Source organism: Alexandromys fortis, unplaced genomic scaffold (genome assembly GCF_014885135.2).
Source record: "Alexandromys fortis isolate MF-2015 unplaced genomic scaffold, M_Fortis_MF-2015_v1.1 scaffold_151, whole genome shotgun sequence".
NCBI lineage: Eukaryota > Metazoa > Chordata > Mammalia > Rodentia > Cricetidae > Alexandromys > Alexandromys fortis.
In genome coordinates this window covers 3,366,667-3,387,858 of record NW_026068043.1, presented here as the reverse complement: position 1 = coordinate 3,387,858, position 21,192 = coordinate 3,366,667, and the positions used below count along the sequence as shown (strand labels likewise).

Below are 21,192 nucleotides of genomic sequence, written 5' to 3'. Positions count from 1 at the left end.
ACAGGCATATGTTGGATACCTGGCTTGTTACAGAGGCCCCGAATTCAAATTCGGCTATTTTTTTTCTTAATGTAGGTCCTAAAGATAAACCGAGGTCCTCTCGCGTGCATGACAAGCACTTTCCTAACCAAGCTCTCTCCCCAGCCCTCACCCACTGACATCATTTGTTTAATAGCTGACAAATCTGATTACAGAGGACTCCATGTCAAACCTTCTTTTCCGGATGAACTTTATGGATAAGGAAGCCTCAGACATCGGCTCAAGCTGTCCAGCAACAGTAGGGCTCTCTCGGGGCCAGGAGATTTCCTCTGGGAAACCCTTTCCCTTCTCCAGGCAGAAAATGAGAAAATGATGTCATCAGGGCTAAAATTAGGTTTTAGTGTTACTTTGTTGAGAGATGTGAAAGGTGACAGATAAGAGGGCGAGAATGTTTTCCAAGTGGCTTTCAAAGGCGGCCAAATATAACCGCTTCCCACATCAGTCTATTAAGGGGAGCACTTGAGACATCTCCCTCTTCAAAAGGACTCTCAGAGAAAGCACTAGCGTGCTCCCAACCTCCTCCTTTGTACAGGGAGTCTCATGCAGGTCAGGCAAGCAGTGTGTGCACGGGCGGAATACCACCACCTCCTCCCGCCTGGCAAAGCACAGGGAGTTGAGCTTAGGGCTTCCATTACCGGCTGCTATGGAAATGCCCCTGCTGGAAAATACTAGATCACTACTAATAAAGCTGGGCTAGGAAGGAGACCAGGGCACAAGAAGCAAAAGATTGCTCTGAAGACACACGAAGATGCTAGGTCACCGAGCTGTCTGAGTTCTGTCAACTTGCCACAGCGTAGAACCATCTGAGAAGCGCGTCTCCATGGACGGATTGCACAGAGCAGGCTGGCCTGTGGGTATGTCTGAATGAGACAGTCTTGCCTGCTAATCTGACGCAGCCCACTGTGGGTGGCACCATTCCCTGGGCAGGGGATCCTGTGTTGTATAGTGTAGAGGAGGCTGGCCGAAAGCAAGCAGGCGGCATGGGAACATTCATTCCTCTCTGCTCTAGATTGTGGATCTGGTGGGGAACCAGTTCCCTCTATGGTTTTCTTACAAAGATGAACAATAATAAGTCAAGTAAGTCCCTTCCTCCCCTAAACTGCATTTTCTCTGGGTATTTTTATCAAAGGCACAGAAATGAAACTAGGACAGTAGTTAAGAAAATGAGGTATGCTGGGGCTCCCCTGTAATCACAGTACTGGGGAGGCTGAGGCAGGAGGATCAGTGCTTGTTAAGGGCAACCTAGGCTATAAGAGAGCCTGTCTCAACTCATCTTTCTAAGGGTGAGGCAACTGGAGGTGCCTTAGGTTGAACCCTGAAGCAAGAGCCTGAAGATGATAATCAGGGTTACCTTTGACCAGATAATAATTAGGCACCTAGAGGTGTTGGGAAATCCCAAGAGCACCTCCATCAGGTTCAAGTGTCTAGTAACCGCAGGGAACATCAATCACCTTGGGAAGATGTAGGAGGAAGATAAAAATGGATAACTCTCCTGGATGTGGTCCTGACCAGTGTCCTCCCAGATTACCCAGTCTTCCCAGTATTTTCAGTACTGGTCATTCTGTTCTGTATCCTCTTAAGAAAAGACACCCACCTTTCCTGTTCAGTCCTCTGCCGCAATGCCAGGGCTGGCTACAATTCAAGACTGGAAAGCACACTCCTTGGAGGCAGGGGGACCTATTTCTTAAAAGTGCTGTCATTTTGAGTCACTTGGCTTTTCGGACTCTCCGAATCCTCACTGGACAAATGAACGACTTTCACAGAGCTTAGGCAGCTGAAGACAGAAGGCCACTCCTGAGGGCTGTAAGACGGCTCAGTGGGCAAAGGCACTTGCCACCAAGCCAGAGGGACTAACTCCCTCAAGCTGCCCTCTGACCTCCACAAACACACTATGGCACACAGAACACATTAAATTTAATAACAAAAAAGTAAGTCCTTAATAAATGTTACCTGTGCATATTGTACGTAACATCTCTAAGTTGGAACCCCTTCCTCCCTTCCTTCCTCCTCTCTCTTTTCATATTTTTTCCTTATTTTTTGTTCTTTTAAAACAGGCTAGCCTGGAACTTGTGTCAATCCTCCTGCCTCAGCCTCCCAGGTACTGGGACTACAGGCATGTGTACCTAGCTATTTTTGGTTTTCTAAGATAGAACCTTACTACGGAGCCCTGGTACCCCATGGCTCAGTCTGACCCACCAAAACTCGCAGCAATCCTCCTGCCATAGCCTCCCAAATGCTGAGATTACAGGCATGCATCACCATTATCTTCTGGGCAGGAAGTCTAGATGATGTCATGCCTATAAAATGCTTTAGCCAGTATATAATTAGATCAAGGTACATGGTAGGCTGGGCACTTTAATATATAATTACTTCATTGTAGTACCACACTAGCTCCATGAGACGGGTTTGATTACTCCCATTTTATAGAAAGATAATAAAAATGGCGATGCCCCCAGACCCCTCTTCGGGTAAGTGTTGAAGCTGCGAGTCTCTAATACAAGCCCCCATGTGAAGCTGGCCAGGGCGCCACAGCGCCTACTACCCTGCTGCCAGCTGTCTCCTCTGCATCCAAGTGTGCCAGGTCAACCTTCCTCAGATTAATTCTGTGGAGCCTGGCCCAGTCCACCATCAGTTCCCTGAACACCCTGGAGGTCAGGATCCTAAACGCCTCTTTTGTACTCCTTCAAAGGGCAGAGGCTTAAAGAAAAAAAAAAATGGACCATGAAAGGAGAGGAAGGGACAAGAAAGCCGTAAGGAATACATGGGACACAACATCAGAATGGGAGACTTTCTGGGTGGGGGGAGGAAAAAGACCAGCAACTGGAGAGGTGGGTAAGGGAGCGGAAAGCAAAATGGTCCGCGTGCGTCCAAAACCCGCAGCGTAGAGGCGGAGGGTGGAGCTCCGTTGACAGTATAGACCAGGCAGACACAAGACTCTGAGTTCTGCACAAACTGAACACTACGGTGTGTTCCTAGCACTTGGGAAGCGGAGGCAGAAGGTTCAGGAGTTCTTAGTCCTTGCTACAGATCAAATTTAAAGTCAGCCTGGACTGTGTGAGATCGTATCTCCAAAAACAAACCACCGGGCCAATGAGATGGCTCAGCGGTTTGGGGGTGCCTGCTGCCCAGCCTGATCTCCTGATCCCCTGATCCACAAGGTAGGAAAGAACCCAACTCCTGCAAGTTGTCCTCTGACGTCCACACTAGTGTCCCGCTGCAAGTGCATGCACACACACAAATGCAAGAAAATCTAAGGAAATTTCTCAGCTAACCAAAAAAAAAAGTATCAAAAGCAAAATTCAAAGCTGGCAGTGGTGGTGCACCTGCCTTTAATCCCAGCACTTAGGGGGCAGAGACAGAGCTCTGTGAATCTGAGGCCAGCCTGGTCTACAGAGTGAGTTCCAGGACAGCCAGGACTACAGAGAAACAAACAAATGGGTAAATACAAGGAAGCAATTAGTTTTATGAGGACTGAATGGACTTACACTTAATACGGATTAAGCAAGTGGCCATAGGGAAACAGATCTACGCAAGAGCCTGCTGGCTTTATTCCAGGGCTATGGAAACTATGCCCATCTATTTGCAGTCACCCCGAAAGTCAGCCAGACAGATGGCCCAGTCAGAGGGTAGTACAGCTTACTACTTGTTAGCTCATAACTACCTGTAACTTCAGCTCCAGAGGAACCAACACCGTTTCTGTTCCCGGGGCACTGTACTGTATTCACACACACACACACACACACACACACACACACACACAGACACACAGACACACAGACACACAGACACATACACACACTAGCTTCCTGGGCTGGCTGTGTCACTAAGTCAATGTTTGCTTTCCTTTCTTCTAAAGTACATCTTTGCTCCCTCCCTCCTGCCCTCCCTGTGGGAGGCCCTTACTCCCTTCTGGACAGGCCAGGTAGCCACTGGTTTTGGCCAATGAAGTACGTGGAAGAGCAAAACACCCCCATGTAAGCTGAAACTTGATGTGTCTAGAAATGCTCTAGGGTGTGTCCCTGTTCCTTCCTGTCTCCAAAGACTAGTGTCGCAAAGGGACTTGCTTCTCGGCCCAGTCTCGGAATAAGGACAGAAGGGTATCGGGCTGAAGCGTGGGTTACGCCTAGTTTGAGCCTGTAGGCCTCTGACCTGTTTTGTTACTGAAGCAGGCTGACAGAGCGCCCAGAACTGAAGTGAAGAGGCAGAGTCGATACAGGGCCGCTGCTGTGTCCTCCCTCGTGAATGGGTTCAACACAAAAGCCTATCTGACATGGAGGGTCTCTGCCCTAAGCCTTACCAATAACAAGTACGCCTCTATTTCCCAACTCCTGGCTTCACTCTAATTGGTGTTCTGTAGTGTGAGGGTTAATAATGGTTGTCAACTTGACGAGCTCTAGAATCATCTGGAAAACAAACGGCTGCACATGGCTGTGTGTGACAGCTTCCAGATTAGGTATTGAGGGGTTCAAGACAGACTAGAAAGAAGAAAGAGGGCTGACGAGATGGGTTTAAAGTGCTTGCTGCTAACCCTGACAACCCGAGTTCAATCCTCCGTGTCTCACGTGGTGGAAGAAGAGAAGCTATTCCTGCGAGTGACCCGCTGACCTCCACACACAGACTGAGGCACTTGCAAGCCTACACATGTACATACGAGCACACAAAAACAGAAAAAAGGAAATAGAGGCAGTATGTTTGAAAAAGAGAAACGGAGCTGAGCACCAGCGTCCAGCTCTCTCTGCTTCCTGACTGCAAGTGCAGTGTGGCCAGCCGCCTCCTGCTCCTGTCCCCTGCTTTCTGGAATCACCATGGTGGACTGTCATCTTGAATCGTGAGCCAAAATAAACCATCCCTTAGGCTGCTTTGATTGGGTCTGTCCTGGCTAGTTTTATGTCAACTTGACCCAAGCTAAAGTCATTTGAAAGGAGGAAATCTCAATTGCGAAAATGCCTTTGTAAGATCTGGCTGTAAGACATGTTCTTAATTAGTGTATGTTTACGAAGGATCCAGCCCATTTGGGTGGTGCCATCCTTGGGCTGGTGGTCCTGGGTTCTATAAGAAAGCTAGCTGAGCAAGCCATGGGAAGCGAGCCAGTAAGCAGCACTGCTCCAAGGCCTCTACATCAGCTCCTGCCTCCAGGTTCCTGCCCCGTTTGAGTGCTTGTCCTGACTTCCCTCAGTGACAGACGGTCACCTGGAAGAATACGGGAAATAAACTCCTTCCACCCCAGGTTGTTGCTGGTCACAATGCTTCACTATAGCAATGATAACCCTAAGACAAGGTCTTCTGTTGAAGGAACAAAAAAGTATATAGACTGCTAGATATCAGCAAGATTAGAGGACAGGAAGGCCGGACTGCTCGCTCCCGGATAACCACCAGCCTGGTAAACCAAGGGCTGGAACTACAGCACTCTACTGATTAGACCAATGGGATCTGAGTTGTATTTCTGGTCCTGGGAGAAGTGGCACCCTGGAAGGCATGGAAGGTCATTAATTGTTGAGTATCTAAACCTAGTTTCAGAAGGCCTAAGCATTTACGATGACTAGCTAGATAGTTCTTAGTGTTAAAGAACAAGACTGTCTCATTGCCCGCTACTGTAAGAGATAGTCCACATAAGACTGTGAATCACCTGGCCAGGAAAACTATCTATCGAGAGACGTTAGAAATAGCAAGAAAGCAGGCGGGCGGGGGTGGGGGGGGGTGGCACACGCCTTTAATCCCAGCACTTGGGAGGCAGAGGCAGGCGGATCTCTGTGAATTCGAGGCCAGCCTGGTCTAGAAAGTGAGTTCCAGGACTGTTAAACAGAGAAACCCTGATTCAGAAAAAGAAAAAAGTCTTGGGAAACCTGCTGCGGTGTATATCTGGACATGGGTCTCGCTGGATACAAGTCACCCTCACGGCTTAAGAACCTGTCTTCCGTTACCGTACAGTAAAGTCTGAGTGTCTTCTATGCTATGACTCTAGGAGTCTCCTCTGGATTCTCTCTATGGAGATCATAAAGATTAGGGATTCAAGGGGAGCTCAGAACAAGATCTGGGTGGCTTTGGGAGGTTTGCCCAAATGGAAAGTTTTGCTACATTAGACCCATAGAGTCCCAGGAGAGTGTGACACAGGGGACCAGCGTCTTCCACTCCTATCTGCAGGCTTCAGGGGCTTGTGGGAAATCATTTCCAGGAGGAGAGGCAGCCACACAGCCCCTTAGGATCCCCAAACACCCAGTCATGGGAATGCGGTCTCCTGGTAAGTCCAGCAAAACTGAGTTAATCCTTGGGAGTCAGTCACCTTGGTGTAAATGGCAGAGATGGAGGGGGCTCGGGAGGAGTCACAGAAAAAGGGAGAGCTGGACTGGAGGGCTGGCTCAGTTGGTAAAATGCTGAGTTTAAGCTCCTGAACCCTTAAAAGGGGGGGGGGGCTAGGCATGATGGCACAGGCTTGTAATCATAGCACTGATAGCACTGGTGGGGTACAGACAGCTGGGTCTCTGGGGTCACCTGGCCAGTCAGCCTAGCCTATCTGCAATAGTACTAGAGTACTAGCCCACGGCACGTGAGAGACCGGGACTCAAAAATAAAAAAAAAAAAAAAAAAAAAACAAAACCAAACAAACAGAAAAGCGAAAAGAAAAGAACCCAAACAAGGTGGGGTTGGAGATATGACTGGGTGGGTCAAATGATTGTCTGATTGTCCGGCAAGTATGAGGACCTGATTTTGGATCCCCAGAACTCCTGTAAAGCTAGATGTGGTAGCATGTGTCTATAATCCCAGGGCCCCTATGGGTGAGATGAGAGACAGAGGCGGGAGAATCCCTGAAAGCACACGAGTAACTAGCCGGATGGCCGAAGTGACAAACAAGAGACCCTGTCTCAAACAAAGAGGGCGGTAAACACAGAACTGACACCTAAGGCTGACACACGTATGACACTCTCGAAGATATGGTACTCATGCCCCCCCTCACACACACACGCACACACACAAAACGCAGGTACATACCAATTGAAAGGCTGCGAATTCAGGACCAGGTTTTCCCTGGTGGATTCGAGAATTAAATTCTCTTCCAACAAGAACTGCCCCTACTTTTTAAAGCACAGACCAGGACAAGGAGGTAAAAGTGGTTTGATGTTCACTCCAGGCTAACTAAAGACAGCTGAGTGAAAGGTTCAGGCACCATAAAATTAATAAGATCACCGCTGCACTCTCTCTGTTGCAGGTTCAGGAATAAATGGGGGAGAAATCTGTGATGCCCAGAGAGCAGCCAGCTCAAGTGTGAATCTATCATTTTCTCCACTGACGTCTTCTAGCATTTTCTTTCACAGTTTGTTTACTGGATTCCTAGCTCGCCAAAGCTGCTTCCGAAGCCTGAGCGGCACTGGGTTCTTAGAGACATCGAGACCAATTTTGTTTGCTAAATAAATTCCAGGGTAGAACACTCTGACTTAGGCCCAGGCCAGGCAACGGTTCTTACGTAAGCTGTAAAACAATAGTTTTTATCTTATCTGAGGGACTCACCGCATGTGTGTGCATATGTATACGCGTGTGTAGTTTACTGCCAAAAGAAAATAAATGGAATCAGCACACACATGATAACGCGCTCTTTGCTAACTCATACTAATTGCTGGGCTAATTGATGTTTGTTGAACTTTCTCCGTTTCATTGAGTGATTAGGTACAAGGCTAACAGTTGACATCTGTAGGCGCTTAACTGGCGTCTGTAATTACTGTTAATGTTAAATAATTGTTAGTTAATTGGAGTGGTAACTGACTGAATGGAATCCAGATTGTGGAGCAGAAAAGAAACCTAGTTAAATAAACATACATTTTTGGGAGAAAACAACGTGTTTTTCTCCCTCCTGTAGATGTCAGAAACTGGAAATTACCCAGAAGCATGGGATAGCCCACAGGCTTTCCTGGAGGAAGAACCCAGAAGCATGGGATAGCCCACAGGCTTTCCTGGAGGAAGAACCCAGAAGCATGGGATAGCCCACAGGCTTTCCTGTAGGAAGAACCCAGAAGCATGGGATAGCCCACAGGCTTTCCTGGAGGAAGAACCCAGAAGCATGGGATAGCCCACAGGCTTTCCTGGAGGAAGAACCCAGAAGCATGGGATAGCCCACAGGCTTTCCTGGAGGAAGAACCCAGAAGCATGGGATAGCCCACAGGCTTTCCTGGAGGAAGAACCCAGAAGCATGGGATAGCCCACAGGCTTTCCTGGAGGAAGAACCCAGAAGCATGGGATAGCCCACAGGCTTTCCTGGAGGAAGAACCCAGAAGCATGGGATAGCCCACAGGCTTTCCTGGAGGAAGAACCCAGAAGCATGGGATAGCCCACAGGCTTTCCTGGAGGAAGAACCCAGAAGCATGGGATAGCCCACAGGCTTTCCTGGAGGAAGAACCCAGAAGCATGGGATAGCCCACAGGCTTTCCTGGAGGAAGAACCCAGAAGCATGGGATAGCCCACAGGCTTTCCTGGAGGAAGAACCCAGAAGCATGGGATAGCCCACAGGCTTTCCTGGAGGAAGAACCCAGAAGCATGGGATAGCCCACAGGCTTTCCTGGAGGAAGAACCCAGAAGCATGGGATAGCCCACAGGCTTTCCTGGAGGAAGAACCCAGAAGCATGGGATAGCCCACAGGCTTTCCTGGAGGAAGAACCCAGAAGCATGGGATAGCCCACAGGCTTTTCTATAGGAAGAACCCAGAAGCATGGGATAGCCCACAGGCTTTCCTGTAGGAAGGAAGCCACGCCTAGGGCTGGAAGAAGTGTTAGGAAGCCTCACTAAAGAGGAAGGAGGCTTTGGTCTTCAACACCTTTTGGTGTCTGTCTGCAACACAGACTTGGTGTTTTAATAGCAATCATTGTTATCACAATGGCCTGCTGTGATTGCCTTCCTCTCCCAGGGAACCAGACACTAGATCAGTGTCTAAAGGAAAGACATTGCATACCCATACCCATGAATGGGCTGAAGGGGGCTGAGGAGCTGTCAAGCTTTACTGGCAAAGCTGCCGGGTGTGAAGGAAACTATTTCAGACAGAGGATGCAGGAACTGCCCAATAGAGGAAGTGAAGGGCTTTCTAGCGGGCTCAGAAACAAAACACAGAGTGTCTGAACGCTCATGAAAAGAATCTGCTAGGGGCTGGAGAGATGACCCAGCTGGTAAGGTGCTTGCCACACAACAGGCACAGAGTTCGGATCCCCAGCACCTACACTGAAGTGGAAAGTGTGGTGAAACTCTCCGTAATTTTGCCCTGGGGAGACAGAGACTGGTGGATCCCTGGGACTTACTGGCTAGTCGGTGCAGCCAGACTCACCGAGAGACTTCATCTCAAAACAAAAGGTGGAGAGCACTTGAGAAAAATACTCAACGTCGATTTCTGGCCTCTACATCCACAGACATACAATGTATTCCGTAGTGATGGGTTCCCGAGTGGTCACGGGGACACGCATGATCTGAGGAGCTGGCCTTCTTCCTTCTGCAAGGTGGCAGGGTGGCCAATCCTGGACCTTCAAATACCACCTTAGATGCTCTCAATGACTTACAACTAAATGCTTGCGGTGGGATCTAACTCCTGCCTCTATTTCCCTCTTCCTGCCCACCCACAAATCCCTCAGAGGGCCAGGGGGCAGTGGCTGGATAAATGTATTGATTGAGTGAGGAGGCTGGGGAGATGGTTGAGTAAGAAGGCTGGGGAGATGGCTGAGTAAGAAGGCTGGGGAGATGGCTGTAAACTAACCATACAAGCATGAGGACCCGAGTTTGATGCCCAGCACCCACATAAAAGTTATTCATCCCAGCCCTAGGAAGATAAAGACAGGAGAGGGGCCCCAGCCACCTAGCCTAATCTGTGAGCTCCAGGGCCAGTGAGAAAGCCAATCTCACACAATACGGTGGAGAATGGGCAGGGAAGACACCCTGCAAAGACATCTGGCTTCCACACGTGCGTACACACTTGTGTATCCAGAGAGAAGCACTTTCTCCCCACGTGGAATATTTCTGGTCTCCCGCTGGTAATTTTACACTAGCAGGACAAGGCATCTGTTTCCCAGAATTCTCTAGGAATAATTCTATACAAGAGCTTCTGTATGTGAGAGTCAGACTTCCACAGGAAGGCCAATTTCCATGACAAAAGGGGCCTGATTGCGTGCTATTTGTGGTTTGGGGTGGGAGAAGAACGAACTACTTCTAACTCCTTTGTCTCACATCAAGCACCAATTACCCTTCAACACTATTTAATTCTCCACATGTAAGACATTTCTATCTCTCAAAACCCCAAGAAAGCCAGCTCTGAAACAGCACACACACACACACACACACTCCCCCCAAGGGAGAAAAATAAAAAATGAATATTCTACCTTCTCCTTATCTGGGATTTCAGAGTCGATAAAAACAGAACTCATTTGCAGAGACTAAACCTGGCTCAGTTTACTGTGACACCCATCAGGTTTGAAATTGACATGACAGTCTTTCTTACTCTAACCCCAAGACACCCCAAGGGGTGGTAACATGGGCTCCTGTGTCCACGATAAAGAGGTATTAAGTTTTAAATCATATTTCCCTCCTTAAGCTACTCCACAATCATCTGTATTGTTTTTTAGGTGTGTAACTACTTTAGGGGAGGGACTTTACTCAAGACACAATGTTGCCTTTTTTTATTTAAAGAATCCTCTTCCTTCAACTAACAAGTACAGATAACACTGTTGCTTATTAGAAACTTACTATGCGTGAAGTTGCTTGCAATACCTTAGTTTCTCTATTTTGGAGACAGGACCTCTGGTTGGTTTTGGTCTCATTTTATAACTCATTATATTGCAGAGGGTGATCTCAGATTTCTGGCCCTCCTGTTTCTACCACCTCTAGGGTGCTGAGATTTCAGGTATGAGCCACCACACCTAGCTTATACAGAGCCATGCATGGAAACCAGGGTTTCCCTCGTAAGAGGTTAGCACTACACACATCAAGCCACACTCCCAGCCCCAGTGGTATGTTCTGGGTCTCACCTAAGATCTCAGAGGAGGTAATAACCAAGGCTGTCTCTGATGTTGATCAAAGCAAACCACCAAAATCATTCAACAAACCTGTATCAGTCACTTTCCTGTTGCTATGCTAAACACCGTGACCAAGGCGACTTGGAGAGAAGTTTATTTGGGTTTAGGGTTCTAGAAGGATGAGAGCCATGTTGGTGGAGAGGCCTAGCTGCAAGGAGCAAGCATGGTGGCTGAAGCAGGATATTGAGAGGTCACATCATCCTTTACCACAAGCTCGAAACAAGACAGCCCATGCTAGAAGTGGCATGAGGCTTTTAATCTCAAAGGCCACAACCCCATACCTCTCAAACACTGCCACCGACTGGAGACCAGGTTTTAAAATGGAGGCAGTTCTCATTTAAACCACTACAGGGACCCTTCTTGACTGTGTCCCACTGGAAATCCAATTTCCAACAACCCCAGAAAAGGGCGTGCCTCTAGTTAGAATGCTGAGGCCTTGAAGAGTTCAGGGTGATCAAGCGTTCCATCTGGGACGCCCATTAGAATTCCCCACATTTGGTGCTGGAGAGGAAGTAGGATTCTGCCTAGCTGGTGGGTGGTGGGGCACTGGTCCTTCACCTTCCTGAGGACAAGCCATGCTCATCACAAGATTCGGAGGCCTCTACCCTCCCGAGATTATTCCCCACCATCACCCTCACAGACACCCTTAGAGAGTTACAGCTCCTCTTCAAACTAGCTCGGGGGATATTCCCTAACAGGATCTAAGTCTCCACGGTGGGACTGCTGTATTTTGACTTTAAAAAAAGAAAGGAAGGAAGAAAAAACAAAACACCTCTGGGCATAACAGGATCATCCCACATCCAGTTTGGAGCATCGCTTACCTCGCCTGGTAGTCATGGCAACTTACTGGTGGGGAACAATATACAGTGGTAGCTAGGTCTTTTGGTGATTGTCAGCCGAGCTGTTAATAGCCTTAGGAGGAGGATAGGAGGGTCAAAGGACCTCATCCAGGGATTTAGCCATTACTCCCTTCAGCCGCAAGGGATCATGGAGGATTGGGAGACTCCATCGTCATCCATGATAAGGTGGGATTTTGTGGTGATGTAGCTGCTCTAGGGTCACAGACATTCCAGCAAATAATCCCTCATCTGTGTTTTATAAGTAAGGCCAATAAACTAATTAGTTCACCAAGTAGGACCTTGGTAAATCCTTCATTACTCTGGTCAGTTGTTGGTGCCCTATCGAGTGTAGACATTTATCCATGTCAGCTCAGGAGAAGTTAATGAAGCAGGCACAAAGGTGGGTGTGTCTGTGGGAGTGTGTGTGTGTGTGTGTCAGTCAAACACACTTCTTGCATGTTCTCCCTGCAGCCTGCCTTGGCTTCAGGAGGAGTCCTGAGAGAGGTCAGGAGGAGTCCTGAGAGAGGGACTGTGAGGCGAAAGGAGGTCCTCCTCTCCTAGCTGAGACAGGCCCCACAACCAGGCTGGGAGGAAGCAGACAGGACTCATCACTTCTCCTTCCTTGCCTTCTCCAGGAGGCTCTGCTCTACAGAGACTGAAGGGCCTGGGATGAGGTTAATTCTCTTGGCAGGATGGATGTGTGTGCACCTGCCTACACACCCAGGAGGCCAAACTGCAGAGGAGGAGCTATGAGAAGTGAGAAAGGATAACAGGAAAAGAAGAGATGGCTCAACAGTTGACTGCATCCTGCTCTTTAGAGGATCTGATTCCCAGAACCCACCTGGGGCAGCTCAAAATCACCGGTAACTCCAGCTACAGGTATTCAATGCCCTCTTCTGGCCTCTTTGGGCACTGTATCCATGTGTATAAACCCATTCACAGATAAATAATTAAAAATAAAAAGTAAATCCTAAAGGAGGGGCAGCCTGGTCTACAAAGTGAGTTCCAGGACAGCCAGGGCTATTATACAGAGAAACCCTGTCTTGACAAACCAAATAAAGTAATAGTAATAGTTATTACTATTAATAGGTAGTGGTGGTATATTCCTTTAATCCCAGCACTTGGAAGGTAGAGGCAGACAGATCTCTGTGAGTTTGAGGCCAGCCTGGTCTACAGAGCAAGCTTCAGGATAGTCAGGGCTATACAGAAAAACTAACTCCAAACATCAAACAAACACACAAACAAAACATAATAAATATTGGCCACGTTGAATCAATTACAAAATTCTTTTGTGTGTATTTGTGTGTGTGTGTGTGTGTGTGTGTGTGTGTAAACTTAAAAGCTGGGATCAGGCATCTTCCTCAATCTGTATCCACTCTATTGTTGTTGTTATTGTCAGTGCACTTTTGAGCACAAGTGGGTGTGCCATACACAGCAACTGTGGGCAGGGGGACCACTTTATGGAATTGGGTCTCTACTGCCAGCCTTTCATGGGTTCAAGGCACTGAATTCAGATTGCTACACCTGAGTGAAAAGTGCTTTTACTCACTGAGTCATCTCACAGGCCTCTACCTTGTTTTTTTTTTTTTTGTTTGTTTGTTTTTGTTTTTTTTTTTTGAGGCAGAATCTCTCTGCCTGAAAGCGTCCAAGTAGGCTATGCTGACCCCAAGGATCTTCCTGCTTCTGCCTCCCCACTGTTGGGACAGCAGGAGTTGGTCATCATATCTGGCTTTTAAACAAGGGTTCTGAGGATTCTAATTTAGGTCTTCATGCTTACAAAGCAAGAACTTTCCCTACTAAGCTGTCCTTCTACTCACAGAAGCTCCTTTTTTAAGTACAATGTGCTCCAGAAGTTGGGGAATTACAGAGTCTACTGCTCCCATAGCTGTTCAGCTCACAGCACAGGTGCAATAAGTCAGTCAGTCTCTCTCTGCTTCTGTCTCAATGGGAAAACTCATTTTTTCCTTTGGCAGATGGTTGAATCACAAAGACAGAAGGATTCATAAAATTCACATGAACATCCTGTAAACATTTAAACACACTGAGATTAGATAAGGCAACTATGACCTTGATTAAAGTTGAGCTATTTTTTTTTAAGTCTATAGCAATAATCCTGATTTGTAGGCTGGGGCTCCACACCTCTATTGAAAGGCTCCTTCTCACTGATTATGCTCCGTATATAAGCAAGCACACGCCACCTGATTAACTTGTAAAACTGGAAATAAAAGGCATCAAAAGAAGCAACATTTTGGAACACCTATGTGGGGTCTTACTCCACTGAATTGGATCGAGTCTATACAACACAGGAACACTTCAACAAAAATCAATTGGTAAGTTACAGTAAACATCTTCATCATCCCCCTGTCTGTTCCGACCCATGCCCTTCGCCAATTAACGGTTTTATCCCAACTGGAGATGCTGGCCCAGAACTAGATTTACGTAGGATTGAAAACTCTGACCTGCAGAGGCTAAATGGCTTGTTCAAGCACACAAGCTGAGGGATGGACTTGAGCCAGGGCCCCTTGCTGTTACAGCCTGGGGCTCTGTCTTGAAGCTGAGCAGGCCAACACCAGAGTTGCCAACTCCAGAGTCCCTGGCCCAATCAGCCAGTGAGCTTACTGCTGCCCTCCAACAGTGAAATTTTATGGACCAAATCCGCACACCCACCAGACCACCAGGCTTGGAGGCATAACCTTCCCAGCTAAGCCTGCTACTCTGAAACCAGAAGACTGCCAGGCTCCTGTGGAGATGAGGGGGTGATATGTGGCTTTGAACATGACCCTCAAGATTGCCAACGTGGGACTCCCTAACACCCTTGTTAATGTACCCAGTAAGAGAAGGCCTTTAAGAACGTCCCTGCTGTGTCTGTTACCTGGTGTAAACCTGTCCTTTCTTGCAAAGCTTTAAGACAGAGTGTGTGCGTGCGTGCGTGCATGTATACATACGTACATACACACAGAGAGACCTGACTGACTTTTAGGTAAGCAAGCCGGCTTTTCATATTTACTTGAACTTGATGCGAGAGAAGACGACAGCTGAAGGACCTGTCCGCCATATATCCAGTAACACCGCTGCTACTACCAGGAGTAAAAGCAGACACCAAACCACATGTGCCTAGCGACACCCACTGCACCTGTCTCCCAGGAGTTACCGACATCAATTCTACACAGTGATCTTTTTTTTGGGGGTGGGGTGGGGTGGAGATAGTTGTTTTCCTGATATTTAGCAATTTGAAAACTCTGCTAAGCTGTTTGAGACCCCCCCCCCCCCGCAGCATCCCCCAGTCTCCTTCTCCAGGGAGAAAGGGTTGAGTACCAGGTACCTACTTCAGCAACACCTGTACTTGCACACCAATTCGGGAGCTTGTCATTCACGCTACCATGGGAAATTAGCATAAGGCATTAAGGGGAAACTCCAGGAGAGGAAAGGAAGGCCATTTTGATGGAAATAAGGGGCCAAGGAATAATCCGTCATCAACTAAAATGCTTATTTGTGTACGTTTCCCAAGCAAAGCTTAGGAGAAAAGCCTGTGTTGATTTTAGTATATACAAAGAAACCTTAATCTTTTCAAGGCAAATGAAATCACCCCTCACTTCTCTCAGAAAAGCAGCTCAGAAGAAAGGCACCCGGTCAGGGGCATGGCTGTGCACTGCCAAATTGACGCCACACATCACTCAGTGGAAGCAAACACAAATAAGAACACGGGAAGTGCCTGACTGGAAACTCGGGGCTGGGGGTGGGATGGGAAAGAGAGAGAAGAGACAGGAAGGAGGGAGAGAAGGGGCTCAGCCATCAGTCTGGGTTTTCCTCCTCAAGTTGCAATTGGAGCCAAACCCAGAGCTTAGAAAGGGCCATAGCAACTTAGCACAATAAATAAATAAATAAATAAATAAATAAATAAATAAATAAATAAATAAATACCCTGTCCCAGGTGACTGGAGGTGTGTGTGCCAAGGTTGGGAAGGTCAGAGAATCATACAAACTGCTTTGGGTAGTGAGTGACCTGCCCTACCTCAGTTCCCTCTCCTGTTACCTTTCCTTTTACTTTAAATCAAGGACACCTCCAAGGCCCACTAATTCTTCCCTCTCAACAACAGGATCAGCAAGCAATCATATGTTCCTACCATTGAGGGAGACGTGCTGTCAAGAACCCACATCAGCTTTCACTGGGCTTTTAGAATTATGAATAACTAATTTATACAAACTTCTCAGGTCATTAAAAATATGATGAAATATAAAGCTGGAATCGTATCATGCAATTAAAATTCAAGATCATATTCAATATGACATTAATTCTGAGAGTCCGGGCAAAGTTCTAAGCACACAGGCCCTGGGGACAACTTCGAATATAATGTACTGTTTAAAAATCAAGGTAGGTTCAATTTCAAAATAATGGGAGAGCACAAATTAACTGTACACAGACCTCTTACTAACTACTAAGCAAAAAGAACAAAAATTAAAAATTTGAAAAATGAAATAAAACTGTTTGCTGAAATGGTCTCCCATTTCAGCCCATGAGCACCTAACTCCTGATCCAGTGCAGGTCCAGCACTCCCAGGCATCCTTAGTGATACAGAGAGTCCCACAGGCCAGCACATCTTTACTTGGCAATCATGTAGCAATAGTTATCCTGCAAGCCCCTAAGTCAGGCTCTATAGCGGGAAGGGGAAGGTGGATGGCTGTCCCTTGCATCACTCAGATGACACACCAATCGAAGCCAGTGCAAGGAGACTCCCCTAAATTTCATTGTGGCTAAAGACACTTCTGCAAGAGGAAGACTGCTAAGAAACCTCCGGGCAGTTATTTAGGGTGAGTCTTCCCCAGATGCATCTCGGCATCATTAGCCTTTCTTACTCTTTGGACTGAGGTTTGCAAGAAATAAATGGGGAAGTGCGTAATTAAATTCTGCCCTCTTGCACATTTATTAACTTTACAGAGAGCCCAGAGCAGAAAGGTTGGCTTATGGCTATGATGCCGTGTATACTAAACACCCCCCCCCCCCGCTGGTTATTACCGCCTGAGGTCCACATGTACTATTTATAATGCTCCCGACTGCCGGAAGTTGATAACCAGCAATCAAGACGTTGTAAAAATATTCCCCTCGATTGCGCAGCTGCCTACATGAAATTAACACCACCGATCAATTTAAACAAGGAATCGGTAAATTCTTTCAAAGTGAACTTTCCCTCCCTCATCTCAAAAACATCCAGATTGCACAGCGCGCCAAAGCACAAAACGTGAAGACAAAAAAGACCACATGGATTTTCCTTCTCTCCTTCTTCTCAGACAATGGCAATGAGATGCATATTTATTTTAAAGCCACCATTTAGATTAATAAAGGGGGGGGTCTTACCTTTGTTTATAAGAACAGTGTTGAAGAGTTTTTCGGAGCTAGCATCTGATGCCTGAAAAACAAGAAGGCGTGAAGACTGTCAGCAAAGACCATCATCCAACAGCATCCTGGGTTGCTATGATTTTAAATCAATTGACAATATTTTAGGAAAATATAAGAGCCCGTAATTTCCCCAAATCCTCCATAAGGTGGTGCTGGTTGACTGCGAGAGGAAGGCCTGCACTGCAGCTATTTATTGGGGAAAGAGGGGGGAAAAAAATCTGATTTTCAAAACGTGTCCTTATTAGACATATTATCGGTGCAAAACATATTTCTATGAAATGGTCCACAAGGCAATTTAGCTAATTCACAAATGATTTACCAATTCCGTTGACAGATCATTATTTTGAAAATGGCTTTTGGGTTTGTTTTTTTTTTTTTTGCCACTAGATTTTCTGTTTTTCAATTTTCTTCTACAAATTAGAAATCTGTATTTTTTTGGACATTAAGCTTTTCCTCACTAAAGTGTCAACCATTATACCCAGAAATTAATTTGTTTTTGAAGGTGTTTCGATGACCCCGATGTTCAGGGTTTCTCACAGTAACCAGGCCAACCTCAGTGTTTCAGATGAGGGTTGACCCTGTTTAAAACCTGGCCATTATGCCACCAGGGTTACTTCCTTTTCGTGTTTTTCAGAGATCATGTCTGCTAATTATTACACTGGCATGAGGGAAGTCAATAGCTTGTTTAAATAGCAAGATGAAAGTCAATTTAAAACATATACTAATGTGCTGGGAAATCAACGGTGAGTAGTCGGTTTCGTGGAAGAGGCAGTAATGTTGACGATTTATTGCTTATTTCTAGGACTTAGAAAAAAGGCAAAATTAGTAAGTTCACTGTTCTGATTTGAAGATACCCCTTGGAAACGTCAAGGCCCACCTACATTTATACTGTGTTTGACTTATAACCCCTAATGAGAAAACTCTTATCTTTCATGTTTTATAAAGAAATGCATAAATTTGACCAAGCAAGGCACAGAACATTCAATAAATATGAGAGAAAGAAATATGGGGAACAGGGGCGAGGAAACTTGGGCTGGCTTTGGGGGACAAAGAAGATATTCTATGTAGTCTTTCAATGCTACATTGATGGAGATGAAATATTTCTGTGTATAACTGAGGGAAATGTTCCAGTTCACAAGGCCAGGGATATAAAAAGACCTAACCTATTTTTTTTATTATGGCTGGTTCTCATTTATTTTAATTCTAATCTTCCTGCTGCAGGGGTGGGTTCAGAGGATTAATAGGATCAAGGGCAAAATTGTACAAAATAAGGATTCAATCGCATTCACATGTGAAAAACCATATAGAGATTCCACCCTCTACTTTTGTAGGAAGAATAAAATGCAGACGTAGCTGTCCTCACATCGTAAGAAACACTAAATGAAATTATATTACGTTATAGTAGCATTTCATAAAAATGAGCCACAGAGAAAGTCTTCGGGAGGGTGTTCAGCACCAAACAGACCAAGAGATCCACAGGGCATGCAGAGACGTGTGAGTCTGACAAAGCACGGGATTTCTCTGCTGCACCAGAGGTGTTACTATACCCACACAGGAAAGCGATGTCTACACTTCGTTTAAAATCTAGCAATTTAAAGAGTTTTCCTCATTCTGAAAACACTGTTAATTGCTCTTAGATTGCTCATTAGCAAGTCATGGCTTCAAAACTAAAATGGAGTTAATGTTTTTTGAAAGAAAAAAACTACACACATGCACACACAAGCAACACCCTGTCTCTTCAATTATTTTACAAAACTAAAATATCACTCGGAAAATTGGGGGTTTTCTGGTACAGTGAGACTAACGGCATACATAAATAGGTTTGGGTTTTTTTCTTTTTTAAATTACTGCTTTTCCAAAACGACAAAAAGCATAGCTGGGGGAAGCAACTGGTTAAGGTTGCATTTTCAGTAGCTCTGGGTATGGAAGTCAGGGCAGGATTAGGCTGTAGGTGGCAGCCCCTGTGATTCGGCCCCCTTTGTGAGCACCACGGGGCCGGCGCTGAGTATACTCTCAAGTAGATAGCCAAGTGACCCAGAGGACCTGATGCTGCTGTGTCCAGCATCAAGGAAACATGTCCGATGGATATTCAGGACGCTCAGAGCAATGCCTTCTAACGGAAGCTTTTTGAACCCTTCAATTTACTGATATCCGCCACAAAATGCTGAATTGTCTCTCGCGAGCCTTGTATTAAAGAGATGTCTCAAAAAAGGCCTCCTTTGTAAAAAGCAAAACCACCAAAGGTACACATGTCTAGGTGGCTTGGGGAAAAAGTCCTTCTGGTCCCTTGTTCTCCCATCTGGCCTCGTGGACCACCTTCATCCAAATTCCTCGGGAGCCCCCTGGGCAAAGTCTTGATAGGTGCAAATTTCGCATAGCTCCTTCTTCAAGGAACTTTCCTTCCTTTCACACTTTTAAAAATCATTCGTGCAGAGTGGGTGTGATGTCTCAGCAGGTAAGTGTGTTTGTTGCCAAGTCTGCCGACCTCAATTCGATCACTGCACCCACATAAAGGAGGAAGGAAATAACGGATTCCTCAAAGTTGTCCTCTGACCTCGTCATATACCCTCCACATACATAAACATGTACTTTTTTTTTTTTTATAAATCGTTTGGACAAATCGCTGGGTTCCTTGGCTCCTTAATTGTGGAGACGTGTTCATTTTGTTACTTTTAAAAGAAAAAAGTACATTTCCCTCTATGACTTGAATCATTTCCCTAACCAGTTTTTCTTTTTAATTTCACAACGACTAATGCAGGTGCGGTGAATCTAGCGGCAGGCGCACCGGGTGTCTTCCCTCATCTCTCCAGCACCCAGTACCTTCAGCTGCTCACATTTTAATGTCTCCGTTGCCATTTCGTTTCCTCGTCTTGACTTTGATGGGCTTTATACACTTAGAGGCTGTGTCTACAATTCCCAGAGAAACAAGCTCTGTAAGGCATTTTTCCGGGAAGGTAAATGCGTGTTATTTGCCTTTATATCAATACTTGCTATGCTCTAGAAGCTGTAGCTGGCGTGGAAAGAAAAGTTAAGTCAAGCAGGTTGGCTAATAAGGAAAATGAATAAAAATAAAGAAATAAAAACCGCCCGCACACACGGGTGAGTCCCAAACGTCTGGAGCTGCACCCGGATCCCCTTAAAACTCGGATCACCGAGGCGGCCCTCCAAAGCCGCACCAACAGTAAGAAGGACTTCGGGAGCAGCCAAGACAATCCTCTTGGAAACTTAAGCGCCGGTGAGTTCCTGCACCAGCCAGGCTCTTCGCTTCCTCGGGCTCCGCGTGCGCACAAGAAGGAGGGCGGGGACCCGGAGATCAGTGCGGGGGGACAGTGACCCGTCAGCAGGCAGCACCGAGCCAGGGAGCCCTTCCTAGCCCAAGCGGACGCAGGCATTCCAGCTTGGGGTCTAGTGGATCTCACTGGGGAAGCATGGGTCCCCTCCCCGGAGGTGGGATCGTCTCTATCGGCCAGGGCTTCCCGGGCAGGCGCTCGTGGCTCACCTAGCCGGCCGAGCCCAGCGGGTGAAGGGAGCCTGGAAAGTACAAAGGGGAGCGGGGGAGGGGTGGGGGAGAGAGGCCGGGCCCGCCAGACGCCAGCAGCCCGCCCCTGTTACCACCCTGGCCCAGCGGCGGCCGCAACAAAAGACCCCTCGACCCCTGCCTCCTCCCCCGCAACCGCAGGCAGCGAGCAATTGAGTCATCCCACCCCACCCCCCAGGGGTGCGGGGAAAACATTACCTGGTCGCCAGGGGTTCAGCGGTCTTGTCAACCCCAAGTTCATGGTTTGGTTCCTCCGCCGGGTTCCCTCCGGCTGGATCACCACACACCACTACCCGGAGAGAGCAACCAAAACCCACAGCAAAGAAAACGCCCAACTCCAGCCGG

At 46.9% G+C, this 21,192-nt stretch overlaps 1 protein-coding gene across 9 annotated transcripts in view; it reads right to left on the bottom strand.

Moving 5' to 3' along the window:
* Auts2 (activator of transcription and developmental regulator AUTS2) overlaps positions 1–21,192 on the bottom strand; it is a 1,106,765-nt gene that overhangs the window by 84,930 nt on the left and 1,000,643 nt on the right. For all 9 annotated transcript variants that reach the window (XM_050166142.1, XM_050166146.1, XM_050166147.1 and 6 more), the window contains exon 6: positions 17,268–17,319. In XM_050166142.1, coding sequence (XP_050022099.1) covers positions 17,268–17,319 — 52 coding nt within the window. The remainder of the gene's footprint in view (positions 1–17,267; positions 17,320–21,192) is intronic.